The 27,159-nt window shown below is 36.3% G+C and overlaps 1 protein-coding gene across 5 annotated transcripts in view; it reads left to right on the top strand.

Annotated features, from left to right (window-relative positions):
* Window positions 1–27,159, top strand: part of GREB1L (GREB1 like retinoic acid receptor coactivator) — a 262,351-nt gene that overhangs the window by 157,816 nt on the left and 77,376 nt on the right. For all 5 annotated transcript variants that reach the window (XM_067699540.1, XM_067699538.1, XM_067699541.1 and 2 more), the window contains exons 6-7: window positions 3,431–3,607; window positions 5,811–5,933. In XM_067699540.1, coding sequence (XP_067555641.1) covers window positions 3,431–3,607; window positions 5,811–5,933 — 300 coding nt within the window. The remainder of the gene's footprint in view (window positions 1–3,430; window positions 3,608–5,810; window positions 5,934–27,159) is intronic.

Raw genomic sequence — 27,159 nt, 5'->3', positions numbered from 1 at the left:
AAAGAAGATCCAAGGATTCGTTTGTTCATTCATTCATTCAACAGTATTTGTTCCCAAAATCACGTTAGGTTATGATATGTGGGCACACTAATGATAAGACATAGTCTTTTGCATCACAGAGCTAAGAACCTAGTTGGCTCTGGTAGAACAACTTTGGGAAACTTCTTTTAAGCCCTTTAAAAGCATCAAAGTTTTATCGAATGGAACAGTTCATATGTGGCTCTGACTGAAGACATAGAAAAATCTCTTATAATGTCTTTTTGCTCAATGATTCTTCATGACTAGAGGAATCCTCTTAGAATACATCATGGGACTCACACAGAAAACACCATCAGAATAATAGATTTTATAATCCTTTGTAATTGGGAATATGAAACCAAAGAGCATGGGCTTTGGAATTGGAACTGGGTTTAAATCCCAGATTTTCTAGTTAGCACTTTAAGAACTTGGGCAAGCTACTTATCTTCTTGAAGTCTCAGATTCCTCATCTATATAAAGGAGGCAATAATGCCCACCTGGCAGGATTATAAAGATCAAACAGATGATGTTTATAAGGTACCCAATAGCACAGTGCCTGGCATATAGTACTTGCTCTTTAAATGGTAATTATTCTGCCATTCTGTCATATTTATTAAATACCCTTATAGACATGGAACTTTGTTCATAATCTTTTATTAACCACTTCTCCAAGTGAAAGTGTAGTACAGTAAAATGGTAAAAGTTTTCTCTTGAACAAGCACAATGAGATTTTTATATGTTCATTACTCTATTGTCAAAAAGTTAATATTCATCTAACAGTTCTTACTTATGATGTTGATTTTAGTACGCATTAAGATATAGTGGAGGGAATTCCCTGGTGGTCCAGTGGTTAGGACTCCGTGCTTTCACTGAAGAGGGGCTGGGTTCGATCCCTGGTTGGGGAACTAAGATCTGACAAGCTGCACGGTGTGGACAAAAAAAAAAAAAAACAAATAAAAACAAATAAAATTTTAAAAAGATATAGGGGGAAAATTTTTTAAGCTTAAAATATTCTAGAATCCCTGTGGACTCCAATATCAATTTGTCTAAATTTTTATATAAATTATGCAGATTCCAAAGACTGTGGGGGAATTGATTTTAAAATAAATTGATCACTTGGCCACACATATGCCCCAAATCTGCCTTGCAATTCGAAGACCTGATTGCTAGAAAAACTAGAAAGGTAATTTGGCTGTAAGAGATATTATTTATTGTGATAATGACAGCAAGAACTTTGAGCAGATAAAGTCTCTCTTGAACCAAAGTTAATACAGAAACTATACAGAGTTTTAAAAATGGACTCTAAAGTTCTTACTCTTTTATATTGCTAATTCTCATCATAACTGTGAAGTTTCTCTTCTTTGAAGATTATCCAGATCCATTGCTTTTCTCCCTCTTCATACTCAAGTCTTGCTTTTCACCTCAGAAAACAGGTAGAGGAAAAGATAAAAGATAAAATCTAACCCCAGTAATTTGTTAATTCTAATTCTCACATTAATCTTTGATGAACTACTTGGACCTATCAGATAAGCCTCATTTTTTGGCACTGTCTCTATTTCAGATGAAGGTTCTTAGTTTTATTGTGTTTTGGGTATGTTGCGTCTGCCTCATAGGTCAGCCAGTTTTCTATCAAGGCATAATGATCACATCAGAAAGTAAGTTCTGTGGAGGCAGTGGTTTTGTCTTCCTTGTTCAGTGCTAAAAACCTGGTACCTGAAATAGTGCCTAGCACATAGTAGAGTACAGATATTTGTTGGGTGGATGGATGGACAGGTGGATAGATGCATGCATTAGTGGATGGATGCATGCATTCATGGATGCGTGGACGAGTGGACGGGTGGATGAATGGTTAGATGGATGGTTGGCTTTAGAAATTTGGTAAACTAGGCAGTTATTGACATCTTCCTTTTTTTGGCTTACAGCTCCAAGGTATTAGACAAATAGCCAAATGCTCTCAAATGCAATCCATCTCTGAATATGTTTTAAATAATTTATGAAATTATATTGATGTTTATAGTTCTATAAAATGATGGTAATAAGCTAATTATATAGAATTACTAATTTTATGTAACTGACCAGAAGTTGGGACTATCTCTTGTTCACCACTGTTTTTCCAATGTTTAGCAAAATGCTTGGCATGTAGGTAGGTACTCAATAAAAAATTATTGAATAAATAATAATAAATTGGAATGCCCATTTCTAAATGTACTGAATTGATTGTCAGCATCCTGAGATTGGGACATTGTGAGATATTTTGTCTTTAATCCTCATGGTCTTTCTCTACTCTCCTTATGTATCTTTGTTAATTATGAAACAGGTTGGTTTGGTGGTTTTAAAAGATTGTATTATTCCATAAGTGAATTTATTTTCATTTAATTATTTGTATATAGAGATATTGTGTTTATGAAATTTGGAATGCCCTTATTTGCCAATATGGCCATACATATGTTATGTCCTCATAACTCACAACCAGAAGAACTCACTCTCTTACTATCCACTTTTCTTCTGTGTAATAAGGGAGATTGAAAATTTGATTTCCAATCAAGCAAAGCATGACCTCTCATCCTCCCATCCTTCTCCATTTCTTCTTCTTGCCATGTCCTCTGTTCCAAGAAGATCACTGAAAGTCTTATTTTGTTTGATTAATCTGAGTGAGAATTGTTTGATGTTAAGTCTAAGGAATAATGAGCTAGTTTGAATAAAGAGGGGTTGAACAGAGAGGAAATGGGACCCTTAGGGAACTTGTGTTCCCTAGATCTCATAGAAACTAGGAAGCTAACAATGCCCTGAGTTTATACATCTCTGTTCGTGCTCTCCTATCTGGAGACCAGCTTCCTCTTCACAATTCTCAGTTTGCTCTCTCCCATACCCTAGATGGCATAGCCCTGACTTGGGTTCCAGTTTTACAAAACCTTACATATCCAGGGTCCAGTACCATATGACTGATTCTTTTTGTATTTATTTCAGCATTCCAGGAGAGAGACTCTGACTATCCTAGATTGGGTCAAATATTGATTCACAGTCTAATCAATTGTGCCTATGGAGTTAAGTCCACATGGTGGGTCGGGTGGAGAACCAGAGCCAGTAGGTTAAGAAGGGAATATGTAAGGAAGAAATAATAGATATCTCTAGGACCAGAATTTTTTATGTTAACTATATAAGTTCTATCATATGATACTATCTATTCTATTTCCTTAACCATTATCCTTTTAGAGCATTTAAAAATTATTTTCAGTCTTTCACTGTTATAAAATAACTGCTAAATTGTTGTACATGTTTTTTTTCCTTTGAATTATTTCCTCAAAATTAGGAAGTTGTCAAGCCAAAGAGTGAATATTTCTGTGTTTTTTATATGTGAAAGTATTGTAACAACAAACAAGGCCACCAGTAACTTTGTTTTTCTTCCTTTTAGGGTTTTCTGGAAACTGTATCGGCTGTGGAGAAAGAGGATTTCGGTATTTCACGGAATTTTCCAACCACATAAACTTGAAGCTCACCACCCAGCCAAAGAAGCAGAAGCACTTAAAGTACTACCTAGTCAGAAGCTCCCAGGGTGTACTGTCGAAGGGACCTCTTATCTGCTGGAAAGGTAGCGTCAGCTTCTGGGAGGGAACGGGAAGGGAATGTGGATGTTACGATAGTATTGACAAGTGACCCATACGGGGTTCAGAATCCAGGTGTGGAATAGATAAATATCCCAAGTTCAGAAGACAATCCAAAAATGTAAAGCCCTCTGGCAGGTTATTTGACTTGCTCCTTTTTGTTTTTAACAGAAACTATTGAAATTTGGGAAAGGGTATTTCTCCTTGTATTTGTCACTTAGGGGTGTGGAATACAGCTCTTGGGGAAAAATGGGCTCTTTCTAGCTCTTCTGTCATTTAGAGAGGACTTCAAAGTGTCAGTTTCCTGGTCAGATGCTCTTTCTACTTTTTTTAGGGTCTTTGGTAATTCTTGAGTCTTCATTTTTCTATTAGAACTAAGCAAACTTTGGAATAAATAATGCTCTCTTCATCATACCTGGGAAAAGGCAGTATTAAGTTGACAAAGTTTTGTTTCTCTTCAGTTAGGAAGAACTTAAACTTATTTTTGAAAATGAATCCAGTTGAAATGTCACATCATCTTGTGGTTGATAGGAGTTGCCACAAGTTCTGTACATTGTTTAATGCAGTGGGACATCTAATTCTTATGAGCAGTTTCTTAGATGCTGAGATTTCCCCTCCATTATTAATATTATTATATTGTTAAAGACAATAGAATAATTGTCTTTAATATTTCTGTTTGTGAAAGATTTTGGCCTGACCATGAAAAATAGCATAGTAAATCCAAATTACAACTGAAGATTTGTTTCCGAATCCTTCACCATAATGACTCCTGGTTGCATTTGAGGAGAGATTATATAACTCCTTAGGAAATGGCTACATGTTCTGAGGCAGGGATCATCAGGACTGTGATCAGTGCTGTGACCACTAAATTGTAAGCGTGGTAAATTATAGATAACTCTTTATCCTGATAAAGTCTAAAGACTTTTCCTCTAGAAAAATCATTTTAAATGTCATGAACCCTAATAAAAGAGTAAAAATAGGATAGGTATCCCCTCCCTGCCTTTTAACTGCCTTTTTTTAGCTTTTGTTTTGGTTGCATAAAATATTTTTAAGTTCTTATTTAGTGCTCAGTGACAATTCACCTTTCTGGTAAATAATAACATTTGTGAAATAGTTTGTGACACAATGATCCTGGGTGGCTTCTGGAGCCTCACATTTATAGTCATTCTGTTTTGGAATTGGAATTGTATATATGTACATACCTATCAAACTACATATTTGCATATAATATACATAACGTGGAGATATCCTTTTCAGTCAAAATACAGTAGCTCTTCAAGGAACGTCATAGATAGAAGATTATAGAAAACTGCCTCTAACTTTTGCATGTATCCAATAAACTTGGAAATTCTCTAAAGGACCCACTATAATTAACTTTGTCATTTACAACCATTTATGTTTCTTTTTCACATGCTACCTTTAAAGACTATTATAGTACAACATACAGTATAATTTGGTTGGAAGTTAGAGCCCCGAAAACCTGTGACACAGGTTGTCACAGTATTTGCTATCTACCTGAATCAGTACAAAGTATTATTAAAATATTACACCAAAGCCTCAAGTAATATTGGCTCATTTAAAATGAAGCTTAGTTTTGTATGATCAGTAAGTACCTTGAATATTGTCTACCTATTTCCTCTAATAAGAACTGAGAATAATAAGAATTTCTAATTTTTCTCCTCTGTGTATAATATTTTCTTTGCTTCTGTTTCTGGACGTAAATTAAGGTTGAGTAGAGAGGGTTGAAGGCAGCCTAGAAGGACTCTAGATTACTATTCTACACGTAAATCAATCCTGGACAGAAGGTTAACTGGTGCTTGAAAGCTTATTTGGTTTTTATAAATTATTGATATTTTAACCTCAGTATTACCCATGAAACTAACATGACTATATAGGTTATGAGTAATTTTTCTCCTGGGAACTAGTCTGTGAGGAACAAATGTCTAATTGTTCTTTGTAACTATTTCTTTGCCTTCCAAACATGACATTTGGCTCTAGGAAGACGAATTGTGTTCACCAGCTTGAACATTCTATTGGAGTCAAGGTTGGGGAAAGGGGATCTCTGTTGAAGAACGTGCTGCCACTTGAGGAACAGCAGTTTATTTTAGAGATTTTATGGATTGTGTCTCCCTCACCTGTTTTAACAGAATATTGTTTTCCTTACATAATGTGATTCTTACTCCTTTCTAGAATGTAGAAGCCGACAATCCTCTACCATTTGCCACTCTATTAAACCAAACTCTTCAGTGTCATCAACCGTGGCCCCAGAAAATGGCACAACTAATGGATACAAATCAGGATTCATTCAGACAGGTATTGGGTATTTTCTTTTGGACTTTCAAGTGGCAGATGTATATTTAATGAGGCATTTTAAACTTACTGTTGGATGGTTTGAACAGACCTATTTTTCAATAGCGGTATTGAGTTACTATTAGAATTAGAACTCAGCATTGAGATGGATCAGTCTGTGGAGGAGCAGGACCCAAAATCCCGACAGCCCTGCCAATGCTAGGCAAGGCATGGAAAAAGGAACTGACAGTTGGTAGGGAATTTAGTTCAAGCATAGGGCCTGTTTCTAGAGGAGTCTGACAGGAGGCAATAAGTAGAAACACAGATGTGAGAGAAGTCTGCATCATAGCCATCAGGTGGCATGTATTGGGGACATATTCATGAAGACTGGAATTCTACAGTAGGGCTCTAACTAGGCTTGCTCGACAGTATAGGGAGTATTACACCAACTTGGATACAAAGTAAAGTCCCAAAGTAGGACGAAGGATCACAGCGGAAGAATCTAGGACCTAGTTTCAGGTGGTACAAGATAGGAGCTTGGTTACAAATAACCAGATAAAATTTTAGTGCCTGAAACTAGGTTACAGTATCGGAGCTGGATCAGCAGAGTGGCTGACCTGATACTGAGCAGATAAGTTACTAGTCTAAAGCTTCTGAAAATTCCTCCAGTATAGAGGCCTGAACTCAGGTCAGGATAAGACTCCAGGGGGACTTAATGTTTCCAGGTGGCTGAAAGCCTGGAGGGCTGTAACTGAAAAGATCACTGCAGATAGTATTTGAGAAAATTACTCAGAACCAGTCTAGGTTATATCTTAGGCAAGAAGAAAAGTATTTTAAAAGAATTTGTGAATTTTTTTTTCAGTTCACTTGTTTTTTGAGAAGTGCTACTTTACCCACAAACTTCATAGCATATGTGCTTTGCCAGTATCCACTCAAACACAACAAGTTGGAAAAAAAGGTGTCTTTATTCATTTCACTACTTAGCATCCTCTTCCAAATTTATGTCAAATTTTAATGAGCTGGTAAATCGTTTGCACTTATTTTCAAGATGGAAGTGATTATTAGACTATGTTAACAACTGTAGTGATAATAAAGCTAACTTTATCTGGGGCACTTCTTGCTATGTGTCTGTACTCAGCTAAATCCACTTCATCCTGGATTTTAGAAATCTAACTTTTAAACTGCTCAAGAGATTTACATAGAGGCTGTAATTTAAGAGGAAAGAGAATATTCTAAATTCTCATTTAGAATAAATGAGAGAACATCATGTCACTAGGTATTGAAGAAAGAAAAAATTGGTATTGGGCTCTTGGCATTGAAAGATTAGTTTTCATTACAGTGATGTCTCTCCTAGAATTTGATTGATTCTGTAGTATATTTTCTGCCATTAGAACTTGGGGCTAATGAAATGCAATTTAAAAATTACAGTATTAGTGATGAATATTTACTTCATTCCAACAAAAACATACCAAGTGTTTATTATGTTCTCAGACCCTTGTCAGAGGCTGTAAGGCAGGGTTCCAGTACTTGACTACTGGCTCCAATGACTTAAAAACCACTCATATAAGGGATAAAAGAATGATAAAACATGTTACCTTTTCTAAGAGGGACAGGTGAATATATATAAATAACCAGTTGTACCTGAAAAAAATGAAAAGATACTGAAATGTTAGTAAGAAGTAATGAAATGTTAATAAGCACTTTTGATTATGCAGAAATATATTTGGAAAATGAATATTGCTCTGAATAGAGGAATTCAAGATTCAGGCTTAGCAAAGCCTCCTTTAGTTGCCACGAAGGGACACAGGCAAGACACTGACTGACTCACAGTGGACACAAGTGGCCAAGTGCTATGCCAGTATTCTTGTGTATCCCTTGTTGGGGTGAGAATGGTAATTTGACCATGAAATTACCTATTAATTTTAGGTGCAATCCAGAGAATTTAATAGAAGATAGTGCCTTTAAAAGTAAAGCTTTGTGTCTAAAACTTTCTTCTTGACAAATTATGGAATCTTCAGTAATAATTTTCCTATGTATTTTGAAAGTAATAGACTGTAAGAATTTTACCTTAGCCTATTATATCATTTCAAACATTAGCGTATGCAGCATCTTAGCAGATAGATTCACCCTCCTGTAGGAGATTGTACCCTTCTTAATCTACAATCAGTGACTGCCTGTAATCAACATTTCTTAGCCTGAAATGTAGGTACACATGTTGCCAAGTATTTGAAGAGGGGATTAATTTACTATTTGCACAGCTTTGTCTCACATTCCAACTGCCAAGCTCTGGATGTTCTGTTCTAGCTGGCTTGCCACTTATATTTTGCATATTTTCCTTCAACATATTTGTGTGATTGATCTTTCAAATTTTAGCCAACAATCCTGGTAAAATATTTTATGATTTTGACCGAAGGTGGCTACATAGTTATCTACCTACATTACACAGACATACCACATACAGACATATACACGTACATGTATTGTGTTTAATAAGGACAAGAATTCAAGAACAGGTGAAAAAATGGGAATTCCTTGGTGGTCCAGTGGTTGGGACTCTGCACTTTCACTGCCGAGGGCCCAGGTTCAATCCCTGGTCGGGGAACTAAGATCCCAGAAGCTGCGTGGCATGGACAAAAAAAAAAGGGGGAAAAAGAAAAAAGGAATAGATGAAAAAAACCTTTGCCTAACCCAAGATCTTGAAAGTTTCTCTTCCACGTTTTTTTGTCTAAAAGTTTTATTGTTTTATCTCTTGCATTAAAGTCTGTGAGTCATGTTGAGTTAATTTTTGTGTGTGGTGTGAGATGAGCATCTAAATTCATCTTTTTGCATGTGGATATCCAATTGTCCCAGCACCATCTATTGAACAGACTGTCTTTTTGTCAGTGAATTTCATTGACCTCATCAAAATTCAAAACTTTTACACTTCAAAAAGCAACATTAAGAAAATGAAAAGACAATGATGGACTAGAAAAATACTTGCAAAACACATATTTAATAAAGGATTTGTATCCAGAATTTACAAAGAACTCTTACAACTCAGTCATAAGATGACCATCCAATCAAAACATGGGCAAAAGATTTGGAATAGAGATTTCTTCAGAGAACATACACAAATGGCCAATAATCACATGAAAAGATGCTCAACATCATTAGCTGTTAGGGAAATACAAATCAAAACCATAATAAGATATTAATTCTATCTCCCCAGGAGAAATAAAGGCACGTGTCCTCACAAAAACTTACATACAAATGTTCATATAGCAGCATTATTCATTACAGTCGAAAACTGGAAACAACCTAAATGTCAATCTACTCGTGAATGGATAGACAAAATTGTGTATCCATACAATGGAATACCATGCAGCAATAATAAGGAACAAACTATTGACACATGCTACACCATGAATGAACTTCAAAAACTTTATGCTGAGAATTCCCTGGCAGCCCAGTGGTTGAAACTCCGAGATTCCACCGCAGGGGGCTTGGGTTCGATCCCTGATCGGGGAACTAAGATCCCACATGCCTCAAGCTATGGCCAAAAAACAGAACAAAACAAAAACATTATGCTAAGTGAAAGAAACTAGACAGAAGAGACCACATATTATATGATTTCATTTAATGAAATGTCCAGAAAAAGCAAATTTATAGAGACAGGAAATAGAATAGTGGTTGCCTGGGGCAAGGGGTGGGAATGAAAATTAACTGAAAGTGGGCATGAGGTTTCTTGCTGGGGGACAAAAATGTTCTAAAGCTGATTCATGGTGATGGTTGCACCACTTGGTCAAGTTACTAGAAATCATTGAACTGTGCACTTGAATTGGGTATATTCTATGATAAGTAAAATATACCTTAATAAAGCTGGGGGTTGGGGAGGAAAGATTAAAAAGCTGCTCTAAGAGAAAGGTAAAATCCTCTGGAGTGGCAACCTTTCTCCCTCATTTGAATCCAGTCTAATTTATTGAGTGTCTACTACAGAATGAGCACTGTTTCAGACCAGATGGTAAACTGCACAGGACTTGGAGTCAGAGTCTTGGTATTCAAATACTGCCCCTGATGTATATTGGCTGAGGCTTGGGATGAGCCACTCAATTGTTCTATGTCTTGGTTTTCTCATTTGTACAACTAAAAATAACAATACCTATTTTACAACTAAGAATTAGCTCAGCCTTGCTACTATACTTCTATTTGTGTGCCATTCTCCCAATTATAATAATTTGTTAACCATCTGTATTCTCTTATATGCTAGAAACTGTAAGTTCATTTTGTTTATCCCTATACCCCCTAGTACCTGGCAAATGCCTGGAAATAAATGGTGTTTTTTTGTTGTTGTTGATGTTTTTTCTTTTTTGGCTGCACCTCGCGGCATGTGGGATCTTAGTTCCCCAACCAGGATTGAACCTGTGGCCCCCTGCAGTGGAAGCATGGAGTTCTAACCACTGGATTGCCAGGGAATTCCCAATAAACATCATTTGAATTCCATTTTTATTTACATTTTAAATTAGCATTTGGGGGATTGTTGTGTACTCTTTTTCCAAATGAAGATGGTATGCTCATCTACCATTAGGAGGAAAAATTAGCCCGTAGGGCAGGACAGGGATGAGCCACCTAAACTCTGCCCGTGTGACTAATTTTTAAGAAGATGCTATCAGGCAGGACCTGATATGACTTTATGACTTTCTTAGGCCCTGGGCACATTTGCCTAAAGTATTTAAAATTGTATTTTATGACTGTGTTGGTATAAAGATGAATATATTAATACTATATGCTACAATACTTTGTTCAACAAAAAGAAATTAAAACATTTCTTATGATTTTAAAAGAAATTAAAACGTTTTCATGAACCCCTAGAAGTACTGTGGACCCAAGGCACTGACTTCTATGCCTAATGGAGAAGTTGGCCCTGTTATTGGAGCCATGTATTGTCCATGAAATGGGATTTTCCTCTGGATGAACCACTGTAGGCTTAAAATAATGTAAGCCCCTTACCATCTAATGCTTGTGTATTAAAGAAGGAAGAACAATAGCAATGAAAGGACTTGCCCTATCATATATCAAGCTCATGAGGCTTTACTAATAAAGACAGAGTGGAGTTGGCACAGGGATAGACACAGAGCAGCAGAACAGAATAGAAAGTCCCCAGACAGATTCATGTAACATGTGGGTATAGAGTGACTTGAACATCAGCAGAACCTTTTCTTTCAACAAATGGTCCTCAGAAGTTGGATATACTATGTGGAAGAACAATAAAACTGGACCCCTATTTCACTCTATACACAAAAATCAATTTCAGGTAGCTGGAGGATCCAAATGCAACAGGCAAAACAGTCAAGCTTTAAGAAGATATTGTAGAATATCTTAGATATTGTAGATATCTTAAAAGTAGAGACAAAAGGTGCTGATCACAAAGGAAAAAACTGACGTTTCACTGTTTTTAGAAGGTACTGTAGAGTTAAAAATCAAGCTATAAATTGAGAGAAGATATGTAATACGTAAAACTAACCAAGGACTAGTACAAAGGACATATAAAGAATGCCTATGAATCAGTAAGGAAAAGACACATCAATAGAAAAATGAGCAAAGACTTCAAGTACCTCACGCAAGAGGAAATCCAAGTGGCCAATAAATACATGAAAAGATGATTAACCACTTTCGTAATTAGGGAAATTACATTAAAAATACAGTGAGATGCCATTATATACATGCCAAACTGGCAATGATTTGAAGTGTGACAGCAGTAGATGTTGGCAAAGATTTCAAGCAACACAAACCATCATATGCTGCCAATAGGAGTGTTAATTGATGGCACCACTTTGCAAGTAATTAGCAATACATAGAAAAGTAGAAAACGTGCATATCCTATGACCTAGCTATTCCACTCCCTAAGGAAACACTTTTGCATCAAGAGATACGTACAAGACTCTTCAGAGTAGTGTTCTTTGCAAATGACAAGCTGAACACAACTCAAATGTTCATCAACAATAGAATAGATAGATAGGTTATGATGTATTTATATAATGAAATACCGTTTGGCAATGAGAATGAACAAATAATACCTACATGCATCCTGATGGAGGAATCTTCCAAAATGTTGAACAAAAATCTACTTACAGAAGACTCTATCCAATATGATTATATTTCTGTTATGTTCAAAAATATGCAAAACTAAATTATTTTAAGAATACGTACATAGCACAGTGGTTGCCTCTGGGGAGACGGAAGGAGAAGGGATGGGGAAAAACAAAAAGGAGGCTACTGGCTGCTGGCAGTGTTTTGTTTTGTTTTTATCCCTTGACTTGGATAGTGGTTATTTCCATAGGTATTTGCTTTATAATTATTTTTTTAATTAATTAATTTGTTTATTTATTTATTTGGGGCTGTGTTGGGTCTTCACTGCTACGCGTGGGCTTTCTCTAGTTGTGGCGAGCGGGGGCTACTCTTCGTTGTGGTGTGCGGGCTTCTCATTTCTCATTACGGTGGCTTCTCTTGTTGCAGAGCACGGGCTCTAGGTGCAAGGGCTTCAGTAGTTGTGGCACGCAGCCTCAGTAGTTGTGGCTCACAGGCTCTAGAGCACAGGCTTAGTAGTCGTGGTGTGTGGGCTTAGTTGCTCCGCGGCATGTGGGATCTTCCCGGATCAGAGCTCGAACCCATGTCCCCTGCATTGGCAGGTGGATTCCTAACCACTGCGCCACCAGGGAAGTCCCTATAATTAATTTTTTAACTATACATAAATATTTTGTGAACTCACCTGTATTTTGATATATCTCATTGGGAAAAAGGGCAAATTTACCCTTTCAAACTACATATGTGTATGGTATGCAGTGTTACACTTTGAGAACAAGTGGTATCATAGGCCAGGGATCCTATGGTGTAATAGTAATGTTTCAGTCCTTTTGAGTTTTTCTATTTCCCACTGCATTGAATCTGCTGTGGGGTTGTTGCTGTGGTGATAGAGCTGCAGCATGCAGCCCCACAGCTGACTTTCGTCTCCAAGAAGGGAAGGGGCAGAGCCAACCCTGATAGAAATCTCTAAGCACTCATATTTTCCCTTCCCTACAATGTCTTGGCCTCCTCTTCTTTGCCTTCCAAGAGTTTAGAGCTCTCATGCTGCCCTCTGTTTGTCCAGAATATTTCATGATGTGCCACATTCAACCCAGGCCTTACTATTTTGTCTCCATTTGCCCCCCAACTACAATTCCTCTGTCCAGGTGACAGCCATTTAGAAAACAGTTTCCATTAGAATGTATTATTTAACTGTCCCTAAAATGTAACTGTGTTTGTCCCTTTCTGTTTTTGATTTGTCCTTTAGCCACTAAACTTCTGAGGTCAGAATAATCAAAAGTTCCTCTAGCAGGTTTTTCTAAGCTTAGTTCCTCATGAATATTCAAATTATTACTTTACCAAAGCACAGTCTCCTTTTTCCAAATGTGTTGGGAACCCTTTGGCTGGCAGATTTTCCCACTCCCAACCAGATACTGAGAACATTTAAGCTCTTCCTTTACACTGTATATTCCTTGGGTAGGGATTGTATCTTTGCTTTCTTCCCCTATTCTATCCCCAGAGCCTAGCATACTATCTGGCCTGCTGAAGAGGCTCAATAAGCATCTGATGAGTGAATGCATGGGTGGGGGAGAGGGAAGAAAGCCAGTGACCATACTCCTCTGAGGCAGGGCCAGTGAATGAGCTTGTGAGACTCCTGTTGCCCACAAAAGAGAAAATGTAACTCGTTAGCAAGTATAAGGAAGAATGGCCCACTCTGCAGAAATGAAGAAAATGCAAGTAATAACAATGAAAAGTCATTTTCACCAGTTGCATTGGCCACAATACTCTATTTTAAGTGATAATATACAGGGCTGGCAAGGATGTGGTAAGACCAACAATCTCAGACCTCAGGCTGGTGGAGGTAAACAGTGATATGATCTTTTAAGAAAGCAATTTGGCAATATGTAACAAGACCATTAAAATATTTATATCCTCTACTCTAGTAATTTCACTTCAGAGGGCTTAGCCAAGAAAATAACCTAAAAGAAAGTCAAGATATTCACTGCAGTTATTCTTTATATTAGCATAAAAGGAAAAGCAATCTTTTAATATAGAAACAAATAAATCATAGCATACTCACATGACAAAGATGTCAAAAATACTGTGCAACCACATAGGAAATAATCCTGTTAAGTAAAAAAAGTAATATTAAAACTCTATGGGTATTTTTCTTATATCATGTAAAAAATATAACATGGATAAAACATAGAAGGGCATACACTAGAGAATAAACAATGGTTTGTGGGAGAAGTGAGCTTTTAACATGTTTGTTTCTATTTCTGAATTTTCCTTTATGTCATATTTTTCATAGTTAAGCAATAAAAATTCTCAGGATTAAGCCAAATGTATAGGTCAGTAGAAAAGACCTGTTTTTCACAATCTCCAGCATTCTTTATAGGAATGCTGTGTAGGAATAAGGACCAGTACCTAACATAGACACATCCAAACTACAGCTAGAAGGTAACAAAAGCAGAATTTGAACTTTCTCTGCTCACTAGTGACAATTTTATTAGGCAATTTCTGGGTTATACATAGGTGATATTGATCTCTACCTAGAATTCTGTAAAATGTTCCTGTGTCTCAAATTTCAAGGCAGGAGGAATGTGAAGAGGAGAGAGGAGCACTAGGGTTGAAAAATCCATAGAGATCAACTCAATATCCACTTTTGGCCAAAATGAATAAAAAGGGACTAATTTACCCTCCCATCTGAAACAACCAGAAAAAAAAAAAAAAAAGACAAAACTACATGAAAAACGATATTTTAAGACCCTGTCATCAGGCAACAAATGACATTGATTCCTGATCAACGGGAAACAAGTAAATGTGAGTCTTACCATTTTCCCAGCTTACTGCTTGGAGAGTTTCCAGACCATGATGCTGGGAGGGGGAACTGTGGTGGAGCCCAATAGGTCCCCTAAGTGGAGTAGAAGAAACTGAGAGTGAAGGGAGACCAAAGCAGCTAGAGTTCATTGCACCAAGTGCCAGAAGGGAGAGAGCTGCACAGAGAGAGAGAGCCCGAGCTGTGCAGAAGGTCCCCAGAAATTTTCAGCGTAGTACTGGTTGATGTATGCATGTGAGCAAACTACTCAGGGCTGGTAAAAAGTACCATCCAAAAGGAGGAGAGGGAACATTCACACAGGGCCAGGGCCAGGGACTGTTCCCACCAGCTAGACAGGAAAACCTCACAATTTATCAGGCATTGGTTGGAATACTAAGGAGGGTCTTACCTCAGTAATAGAGAATACTTAGCCCTAGACTGAGCACTACCTCAAAACTGCAAAAAAAAGAAAAAAAGGTATCAAATTGTTTCCAAGTAATTTAACTGCATTCCAGAGTAAAGCTCAAGAATATTTATAGGCAAACTTCCAATTATAAGGTAAATAAGTACTAAGGATGTAATGTACAGCACGATAAATATAACTAACACTGCTGTATTATATATATGAAAGTTGTTAAGACAGTAAATCCTAAGAGTTCTCATCACAAGGAAAAAGATTTTTTCTTTTTCTTTTATTTTGTGTGTATATGAGATGATGGAGGTTCACTAAGCTTCTTGTGGTAGTCATTTCATGATGTATGTAAGTCAAATATTATGCTTTACACCTTAAACATATACAATGCTGTATGTCAATTATATCTCCATAAAACTAGAAGAAGAAGAAAAAGTACTTACAGGAATATCCAGCATCCTACAAGATAAAATTAACAATGCCTGACATTCAGTCAAAGATTACTAGGCATGCAGAGACAGGGAAACACAATTAATATTGAGGAGACTCATTAATCAATCAAACTAACCCAGAACTGACACAGATGTCAGAATTAGCAGAAAAGGATGTCAAAACAGTTATAAACATATCTCATATTTTCAAAAAATTAAGTAAACATTGAAAATATTAAAAAGACCCAAAATGAACTTCTCAAGGTGACAACTACGATGCTTGAAATGAAAAATACATTGGATATGATTAACAACAGATTAGTCACTAGGGAAGAAAAGATTAATAATTTGAAGACATAGTAATAGAAACCGTCCCCTGTGAAACACAGAGAGAAAAAATAAACTGAAAAGAGCATTAGTGAGCTATGGAACAACTACAAGCAGCTTTTTCTACTGAAACTGGAGTGCCTGAAGAGTGGGGGTGGGGGAGACAAAAAATATTTGAAGAAATAAAGGACAGAAACTTCCCAAACTTGATGAAACTTATAAACCCACAGATCCAAGGAGTTCAATGAATCCCCAGCACAGAAATATATAGAAAACCACAACAAAGCATGTCATAATAAAATTGCTTAAAGCCAACAATAAAGAGAAAATCTTAAAAACAGCAAGAGAAAAATTCTTCTGTTATGTACAGAGGAACTAAAATAAACATGACATTATATTCTAATGGGAAACAATATAAATAAGACAGAGGAGCAACATCTTTAAAGTACTGAAAGCTAAGAACTGTCAACTTAGAATTCCATACTCAGCAAAAATATCTTTCAAAAATGAAGGTAAAATAAAGATATTTTCAGACATACAAAATATGAAAGAATTCACCACCAGCAGATTCTCACCATAAAAAAATGCTAAAGGAAGTCACTCATATAGATGGGCAATAATACCAGACAGAAGAAAGTCTGAATCTTTACAAAGGATTGAAAACCACTGAGAGAGGTAACTACCTGGGTAAATAAATACATTTTTTTCTTATTATTTAAATCTATTTAAAAGATAATTGACTTATACAAATATAATAATATATTATGAGGTTTATAATGTATGGAAAAGTAAAACGCATGACGATAGCAAAAGGCCAGGAGGGGAGATATGGAATGTATTGTAAAATTCTTGTACTATATATATATGAAATTGTATAATGCCACTTGAGGTTAGACTGTGATAAGTTAAGATATATACTATAAACCCTAAATCAACCACTAAAAAACCCAAGAGTTATAGTTAATGAGCTACAAGGAAGATAAAATGGAATCATAAAAATACTTAATTAACCCAAAAGAAGGCTGAAAAGAGGAAAAGGGATACAAAAAATAGATGCAACAAGTTAGAAAATGAATAGCAAGATGAAAGAACCACATGAAGAATCACATTAGGGCTTCCCTGGTGGCGCAGTGGTTGAGAGTCCGCCTGCCGATGCAGAGGACACGGGTTCGTGCCCTGGTCTGGGAAGATCCCACATGCCGTGGAGCGGCTGGGCCCGTGAGCCATGACCGCTGAGCCAGCACGTCTGGAGCCTGTGCTCCGCAACAGGAGAGGCCACAGCAGTGAGAGGCCCGCGTACCGCAAAAAAAAAAAAAAGAATCACATTAAATGTAAATGATCTAAACACCCTCACTCAGAGAATTCCCCAGCAGTCCAGTGGTTAGGACTCCACACTTTCACTGCTGAGGGCACAGGTTTGATCCCTCGTCAGGGAACTAAGATCCTGCAAGCCGTGTGGTGCAGCCCAATGAAAGTAATAATAATAAATTTTTTAAATAAAAAACACACCCCCACTCAAAGGCAAATATTATCAGATTGGAAAAAAGTAAGACCTGACTCTATGCTGCTTACATGAAATACAATTAAAATAAAAAGACACAAACAGGTAAAATGTAAAAGTATTTTTTAAATCTACCATGCTAACAGTAGTCAAAAGAAACCTTGAGTGGCTATATTAGTATCAGGCAAAATAGATTTGGGGACAAAGAATAATACCAAAGATTAAAGAGGTAACCTCATAATGATAAAGAGGTCAATTAATCAAGAGGCCAGAGCAATCCTAAACATTTATGCACCTAACAACAGAGCTTCAAAATACATGAAGAAAAAACTGATAGAATTATTTTAAGAAATACATAAATCCACAGCTATAGCTAGGTATTTCAGTACTTCTCTCTCAACAATTGATAGAACAGGTAAACAGAAAATCAATAAGGATATAGATTATCTGAACAACAGTATCAACCCACTTGACCCAATTGACATCTATGGAACACTTCACGTATCAACAGCAAGATACACATTCTCCTCAAGTTCACATAGAACATTTACCAAGTCAGAGAAAAAAGACATTTTACATACAGAGGAACAGAAATAATTATGTTATCATGGTTATGGGCCATAAAACAAGTCTTAATACACTTGAAAGTATTCAAATAGTACAAAGAATGTTCTTTGCCCAAAGTGAAATTGCACTAGAAATCAGTAACAGAAAGATTTCTGAAAAATCTCTAAAATTTGAAAACTAAATAACACACTTGTAAATAATCCATCAATCAAAAGGGAAATTAGCAATATTTTGAATGGAATGGAAATGAAGAAAGAACATATCAGAATTTATGGGATGCCACTAAAGCAGTATTTAGAGGGGAATTTATAGCACTAAACTTGTATTAGAGAAGAAGAAATCTCTTGAGTCAATGAACTTAGCTTCCACTTTAAAAAACTAGGAAAAATAAGACAAAATTAAAACCAAAGTAAAGAGAAGAAAGGAAATAATAAAGGTCAAAGTGGCAATCGGTGAAACAGAAAACAGAAAAACAATGGAAAAATTGATAAAACCAGAAACTACTTCTTTGAGAAAATCAGTAAAATTGATAAAGCTCTAACCAGACAGGAAAACGAAAGAGAAGACACAAATTACCTATATTGGGAATGAGAGAGGTGACATCACTGTAGATTTGAAAGATATTAAAAGGATAATAAGGGAATGTTAGGAACAGTTTTATACCAATAAATTTGACAACTTAGATGAGATGAACAATTTCCTTGAAAGACACAAATTATAAAAGCTTACATGAGAAGAAATACACAGGAATAGCCCAGTATCTATTAAATACATTGAAAATGTGGTTAAAATCTTTCCTAAAAAAACAAAACAAAAAAACCCTCTAAAATGGGCAGAAGACCTAAATAGACATTTCTCCAAAGAAGATATACAGATTGCCAACAAACACATGAAAGGATGCTCAACATCATTAATCATTAGGGAAATGCAAATCAAAAGTACAATGAGGTATCATATCACACCAGTCAGAATGGCCATCATCAAAAAATCTACAAACAATAAATGCTGGAGAGGGTGTGGAGAAAAGGGAACCCTCTTGCACTGTTGGTGGGAATGTAAACTGTTACAGCCACTATGGAGAACAGTATGGAGGTTCCTTAAAATACTAAAAATAGAACTACCATATGACCCAGCAATCCCACTACTGAGCATATACCCTGAGAAAACCATAATTCAAAAAGAGTCATGTACCACAATGTTCATTGCAGCTCTATTTACAATAGCCAGGACATGGAAGTAACCTAAGTGTCCATCAACAGATGAATGGATAAAGAAGATGTGGTGCATATATACAATGGAATATTACTCAGCCATAAAAAGAAAGGAAATTGAGTTATTTGTAGTGAGGTGGATGGACCTAGAGTCTGTCATACAGAGTGAAGTAAGTCAGAAAGAGAAAAACAAATACCATATGCTATCACATATATATGGAATCTAAAAAATAAAAAAATGGTTCTGAAGAACCTAGGGGCAGGACAGGAATAAAGACACAGATGTAGAGAATGGACTTGAGGACACGGGGAGGGGGAAGGGTAAACTGGGACGAAGTGAGAGAGTGGCATGGATTTATATATACTACCAAATATAAAATAGATAGTTGGTGGGAAGCAGCCGCATAGCACAGGGAGATCAGCTCTGTGCTTTGTGCCCACCTAGAGGGGTGGGATCGGGAAGGTGGGAGGGAGATGCAAGAGGGAGGAGATATGGGGATATATGTATATGTATAGCTGATTCACTTTGTTATAAAGCAGAAACTAACACACAATTGTAAAGCAATTACACTCCAATAAAGATGTTAAAAAATAAATAAATAAAATAGCTACAAAAACCTTAAAAAAAAACAACCCTTTAGGCCCAGATGGCTTTACTGATAGATTCCACCTTTAAGGAAGAAATAATACCAGTTCTACACAAACTTCCAAATAATTGAAGAGAATGGACTACTTCCTAACTCATTCTAGACAGCATTACATTGATACCAAATCAAAGACATTATAAGAAAAGTTCAAACCAATATCCTTCATGAAATAAATACAAAATTTAGTAAGCAAATTTTAGCATATTGAACCCAACAATATGTTAAAAGGATAATATATCATGACCAAGTAGAGTTTATCCTAGGAATGCATGAATGGTTTAACATTTGAATACCAATCAATGTAATTTACCATGTTAACAAACTAAACTAAAACCATATTATTATCTCAACAGATGCAGAAAACAGCTTTGACAAAATTCAATATTTATTCCTGATAAAGACTCTTAACAAACTAGGAAAAGAAGGGAACTCCCTCCACCTGATCATGGTCATCTGCAAAAAACCCCACAGCTAACATACTTAGTGATAAAAGACTAAATCCTCTCTCCCTAAGATCAGAACAAGATAGGCATGTCCGCTCTTACTACTTCTGTTCAATATTGTACTGCAGGTTCTAGCCAGTGCAGTCAGGCAAGGAAAAAAAAAAGACATCCAATTTGGAAATGAAGAAGTAAAACTGTGTTTATTCATAGTAGATTTTCTATGGAGAAAATCCGATGAAATCTACAAAAATGCTAAACTGAGTTTAGCAACATTGCAGGATACAAGATCAATATACAAATATCAATTGTACTTCTATATATCAACAATGCATTATCAGAAATTAAGATTTTTAAAATAACTACCATTTATAATAGCATTAAAAACATGAAAAAAAAAGGGTGGGGGGCTTCCCTGGTGGCGCAGTGGTTGAGAGTCCGCCTGCCAATGCAGGGGACGTGGGTTCGTGCCCCGATCTGGGAGGATCCCATGTGCCGCGGAGCGGCTGGGCCCGTGAGCCATGGCCGCTGAGCCTGCGCGTCCGGAGCAAAAAAAAAAAAAAGAAAACTTAATGATAAGAAAATAACCTAATTTTTAAAATGCACAAAAGATATATGATGGTAATTAAGCACATGAAAAGATGCTTAACACCATTAGTCATTGGGAAAATGCAAATTAAAACAACAATGGGATTTTCCACATACTTAGAATGGCTAAAATTAAAAGACTGACTATACCAAATGTTGGTGTGGGTGTGGAGGAATTGGAACTCTTGTACACTGCTGAGAATGTAAAATAGTAAAACCACTTTGGGAAACAGTTTGACAGTTTCTTAAAAAGTTAAACATACACCTACCAGATAGTCTAGCCATTCCATTCCTAGATATTTACCCAAGAGAAAAGGAGTATATGCAACAAACATTTGTGCACAAATGTTCATAGCAGCGTTATTTGTAATAGCCAAAAACTGGAAACAACCCAAATGTCCATCCAGGTGAATGTTTATCCAGGTGAACAGATAAATAAATTGTTATATACAACTCAATAAATAGTAATGAGCTATTGATATTCATAACAATATGGATGGATTTCAAAATGATTAAGGCAATAATTCACTCAAAAGAAGCCAGACAAAAGGAAAAAAATATCATTCTATTTGTATAAAACTCTAGGAAATGCAAGCTAATCTAAAGCAGCTCAGGGAATTCCCTGGCAGTCCAGTGGTTAGGACTCTACGCTTCCACTGCTGGGATCCGGTGTTCAATCCCTGGTTGGGGAACTAAGATCCCACAAGCCGTATGGCCAAATGAATAAATAAAGCAGATCAGTGATTGTTTACAGCAAGGGAAACGCAGGAAAGAGGGATGACAAGGAGATTTAGAGGTGATGAATGTGTTCACTATTTTGACTGTGGTGATGGTTTCACAAGTATATACATATGTCAAAACTTATCAGATTGCATACCTTAAGTATGTGCAATTTATTGTCAATTATGCCTCAATAAAGCTGTTTAAAAAATGAATAGTGTAAGAACAGGTTAGGAAGATATCTGACTTAACATTAATTATAGGGGTAATTGTGTTTTAATTATCATGTTTTAATTAAATACTACTTTTTGAGTCAAAAGTAAAATATGGCTGGCAAATAAATGATGCAGCCTCAGCATGCATTAATAGAAATATTGTGTCTTATTAGAAGAACATTAATTGCAGTCTGAATGTGAAAATAGGTCTAGAGTACTTTACTCAGGAAAGAAGCAAATTATGTAGGCTAAGTTTAATACAGGTGCCAAGGGCAAAAAGAGAGCTTGTAAAGATTTAAGCTCTCAAGCATCTGGAAAACACTTGAGATTTAGCAAGACAAATATTTATTGAATATCTACTGTGTTCTAGGCACTTGCTAAATATGTTAATCGCTACCGAGAGGTAGGTTTTAGGACCATTTTGCAGATCATGAATCAGAATCTCAGAAAAGGTTAATATTTGGCTTTTTTAAAAAAGAGTTATTAAGTGAAAAAACCAGAATTCAGATTCTTTCAACTTGCTACTTAAATGGCTGCCTTTTTTAAAAAAATTATTTATTTTGTTTTATTTTTGGCTGTGTTGGGTCTTCGTTGCTGAGAGTGGGCTTTCTCTAGCTGCGGCAAGCGGGGGCTACTCTTCGTTGCGGTGCGTGGGCTTCTTATTTTGGTGGCTTCTCTTTGTTGTGGAGCACAGGCTCTAGGCGCACAGGCTTCAGTAGTTGCAGCACGCGGGCTCAGTAGTTGTGGCTTGTGGGCTCTAGAGCGCAGGCTCAGTAATTGTGGTACACGGGCTTAGTTACTCTGCGGCATGTAGGATCTTCCCGGACCAGGGCTCGAATTCGTGTCCCCTGCATTGGCAGGCGGATTCTTAACCACTGCGACACCAGGGAGGTCCACATTGCTCCCTTTTTTAGAAAGTTTTTGCCCCCCAGTGATTTTGCACTAACAGAGAATTATTGAACTGTTGCGTAAAGAAGATAAGGAAGTCGTTTTGGCTTCTCTTTTTCCACTCTATTTCTTTAACCATGATGTGGCAGACATTGTGCCAGGAGCTGGGAATGCCCTCAAGGAGCTCATGACCTAGTGGCAAAAATAGGAAATTACAAACTCCTACAACATAGAGCATAGAGCTGTGACTTGCTCAAGGAATTTTCCAAGTTTGCAAATCCTCCAGTGCTTAAAAGGTCACTCAGTAGTAGAGATAATCAGGCCTTGGTGAGATACAGATGCTGGGCAATCAGTTGCTTACTCACTATCTAAGCACCAGATTCTGCACAACAGCCTGCAGTTCAGATTCATGTCTGAGCAAGATCACAGGCTATTGCATTTTGGACACTGGGGCTGCTCCCAAATAATCAAAACCACTAGTGTTAAATGCTGAATATGCCAATGTCACCATACCTGATAAATTCAAGAATAGAAGCATGCGCAAGGTGGTAAAGATTAGGGAATAACAGAAAAGGATTTACATTTTGGAAAGTTAACTCTGACCTTACCTAATGCCTAACGGTGCTTTCTGACTGCATGCTTACAGCATATGGCCTTTTGTGACTGGCTTTTTTCACTTGATGTAATGTTTTCAAGGTTCCTCCATGTTGTAGCATGTATCAGTACTTCATTCCTTTTTGCTGCTGAAATATCCCATTTTATGGATATACCATATTTTATTTTTCCATTTATTTGTTGATGGACATTTAGGTTGTTTCTACTTTGGGGCTATTATGAATAATGCTGCTATGAACATTTGGGTACAGATTTTTTATGGGCATGTGTTTTCACTTCCCTCTCATTTTATAGCTAGGAGTGGAATTGCTGAGTTATATGGTAACTCTGTGTCTATCCATTTGAGGAATTATTTTCCAAAGTAGCTGCACCATTTTACATTCCTACCAGTAATGTGTGAGGGTTCCAATTTCTCCATATCCTGGTCAACACTTGTTATTGTCTGTCTTGTTTTGTTTTAGCCATCCTAGTGGGTGTAAAGTAGTATCTTATTGTGGTTTTGATTTGTGTTTCTCCAATGGCTAATGATGTTGAGCATGTTTTCATGTGCTAATTGGCTATCTGTACATCTTCTTTGGAGACGTGCCTTACAAATCATTTGCCCATTTTTCAGTTGGGTTATTTGTCTCTCTATTATTGAGTTGTAAGAGTTCTTTATACATTCTGGATACAAGTCCTTTACCAGATATATGAGTTACAAATATTTCTCCCACTATATGAGTTGTCTCTTTCTTGATGGTATCCTTTGAAGCACAAATTTTTTTTTATCATGATGAAGTCCAATTCATCTATTTTTTTTTTCTTTTGTTGCTTGTACTTTTGGTGTCACATCTAAGAAACCATTGCCTAATCCAAGGCCACGAAGATTTACTGCTATGTTTTCTTCTAAGAGTGTTATAGTTTTAACTCTTACATTTAGATCTATAATCCATTTTTGGTTAATCTCTATATATGGTGTGAGGAAGAGGTCCAACTTCATTCTTATGCATGTGGATATCCAGTTTTCCCATAACATTTGTTGAAAAGACTATTTTTTAATACATTGAATTTTCTTGGCACTCACTCATTTCAAAATACATTTGCCCATTAAATGTAAGGTTTTATTTCTGGATTCTCAATGCTATTCCGATGATCTGTACATCTTTCATTATGCCAGTGCTGCACTGATTGATAATTGTAGCTTTGTATGAAGTTCTGAAATGGGTAAGTATGAATCCTCTAGCTTTGCTTTTCTTTTTTGAGATGATTTTGGCTATTCTGGGCCTCTTGCATTTCCATATGAATTTTAGAATTAACTTGTCAATTTCTACAAAGAAACCAGCTTGAATTTTGGTATGGCTTGCTGAATCTATTGAATCTGTAGAACAATTTGAGGAGTATTGCTGTATTAACAATGTTAAGTCTTCCAATCCATGAGCATGGAATGTCTTTCCATTTATTTAGGTCTTTAAAAATTTCTTCTAACAATGTTTTATAGTTTTCAAAGTATAAGTTTTACACTTCTCTTACTAAATTTATTCCTAAGTAGTTATTTTTTCTGATGCTATTGTAAATGGAACTTTTATGTTAATTTTATTTTTGTGTTGTTCATTGCAAGTACATAGAAATACAATTGACTTGTATATTGATCTTGTATCCTGCAACTTTGGTTAATTCATGTATTAGCTTTAGTAGTTTTATAGTGTATTCCTTAGTATTTCCTTTTTGTCCATTTTATCTGAGTCATCTAATTTGATGTCTTTATGAGTTAAGTAGGGCTGCCATAACAAAATAGCACAGACTGAGTGGCTTAAACAACAAAAATTTATTTTCTCACAGCTCTGGAAGTTGCAAGTCCAAGATCAAGGTGCAGCAGGGTGTTTTTTTTTTTCTGAGGCCTCTTTCCTTGGCTTGTAGATAACCAGCTGCCTTCTTGCTATATCCTCACATGGCCTTTCCTCTGTGCATGCACATCCCTGTTGTTTCTTCCTCTTTTTTAAAGGACACCAGTCATATTAGATTAGAACTCTACCCTTATGACCTCATTTAACCTTAATTACTTCTTTAAGGACTCTATATACTGTCACATTCTAAGGTACTAGAGATTAGGGCTTCAACATATGATTTGTGGGGACAGGGGCACAATTCAGTCCATAACAAAGGCATACAATTGTTCATAGTATTCCTCTATAATTCTTTTTATTTCTGTAAGTTTGCTAGCAATGCCCTCTTTTTCACTCTTGATTTTAGTAATTTGCATCTTTTCTCTTTATTTCTTGGTCAGTCTGGCTAAAGTGTTGTCAATTTTGTTGATCTACTCAAAGAACAAACTTTTGGTTTTGCCAGTTTTCACTATTGTTTCTCTATTCCCTACTTCATTCATTTCTGCTCTAGTCTTTATTATTTCCTTTCTTCTACTTATTTTGGGTTTAGTTTACTTTTCTTACTTCTTTTTACTTGAGATTTTCTTCCTTTTCATTTATTTATTTTTAAAATTTTTATTTTATATTGGAGTATAGTTGATTTACAATGTGTGGTAGTTTCAGATGTACAGCAAAGTGATTCAGTTATACATATACACATATCTATTCTTTTTCAGATTCTTTTCCCATTTAAGTTATTACAGAATATTGAGTAGAGTTCCCTGTGCTATAGAGTACGTCCTTGTTGATTATTTATTTTATATTTAGTAGTGTGCATATGTTAATCCCAAACCCCTAATTTATCCCTCCCCCTGAACCTTTCCCTTTGGTAACCATAAATTGTTTTCTAAGTCTGTGAGTCTGTTTCTGTTTTGTAAACAATTTCATTTATATCGTTGTTTTAGATTCCACATACAAGTGATATCATATGATATTTGTTTTTCTCTGACTTACTTCACTTAGTATGATAATGTCTAGGTCCATCCATGTTGCTGCATATGGCATTATTTCATTCTTTTTTATGGCTGAGTAATATTCCATTGTATATATGTGCAACATCTTCTTTATCCATTCATCTGTCAATGGACATTTAGGTAGCTTCCATGTCTTGGCTATTGTAAATAGTGCTGCAATGAATATTGGGTACATGTATCTTTTCAAATTATGGTTTTCCCCAGATATATGTTCAGGAGTGGGATTGCTGGATCATATGGTAACTCTATTTTTAGTCTTTTAAGGAAACTCCATACTGTTCTCTGTAGTGGCTGTACCAGTTTACATTCCCACCAACAGTGTGGGAGGGTTCCCTTTTCTCCACACCCTCTCCAGCATTTACTGTTTGTAGACATTTTTATGATGGCCATTCTGACTGGTGTGAGGTGATACCTCTTGGCAGTTTTGATTTGCATTTCTCTAATAATTAGCAATATTGAGCATCTTTTCATGTGCTTTTTGGCCATCTGTATGTCTTTTTTGGAGAAATATCTATTTAGATCTTCTGCCCTTTCTTCCTTTTTTTTTGGCCATGCTGCACAGCTTGTGGGATCTTAGTTCCCCAATGAGGGATTGAACAGGGACCCATGGCAGTGAAAGTGCTGAGTCCTAACCACTGACTGGACCGCCAGGGAAGTCCCCCTTTTTAATATAGGCATTTGCAGCCATAAATATTCCTCTAAGCACTTTTTAAACAGTATCTCATAAGTTTTCAGTTGTCGTGGTTTCATTTTCATTTATCTTAAAGTGATATCTAATTCCCCTTGTGATTTCTTTGATCTATTGGTTATTTAGTAATGCATTGTTTAATTGCCACAAATTTGTGAATTTCTCAAATTTCCTTGTTATTGATCGCTCATTTGATTCCATTGAGGTTAGAGATTGTATTTTGTATGATTTTAATTCTTTTAAGTTTATTGAGGCTTGTTTTATCACC

This window comes from Pseudorca crassidens, chromosome 12, assembly GCF_039906515.1.
Source record: "Pseudorca crassidens isolate mPseCra1 chromosome 12, mPseCra1.hap1, whole genome shotgun sequence".
Classification (NCBI taxonomy): domain Eukaryota; kingdom Metazoa; phylum Chordata; class Mammalia; order Artiodactyla; family Delphinidae; genus Pseudorca; species Pseudorca crassidens.
The sequence above is the reverse complement of the archived record's forward strand: the minus strand, read 5'-3'. Positions and strand labels throughout refer to the sequence as shown.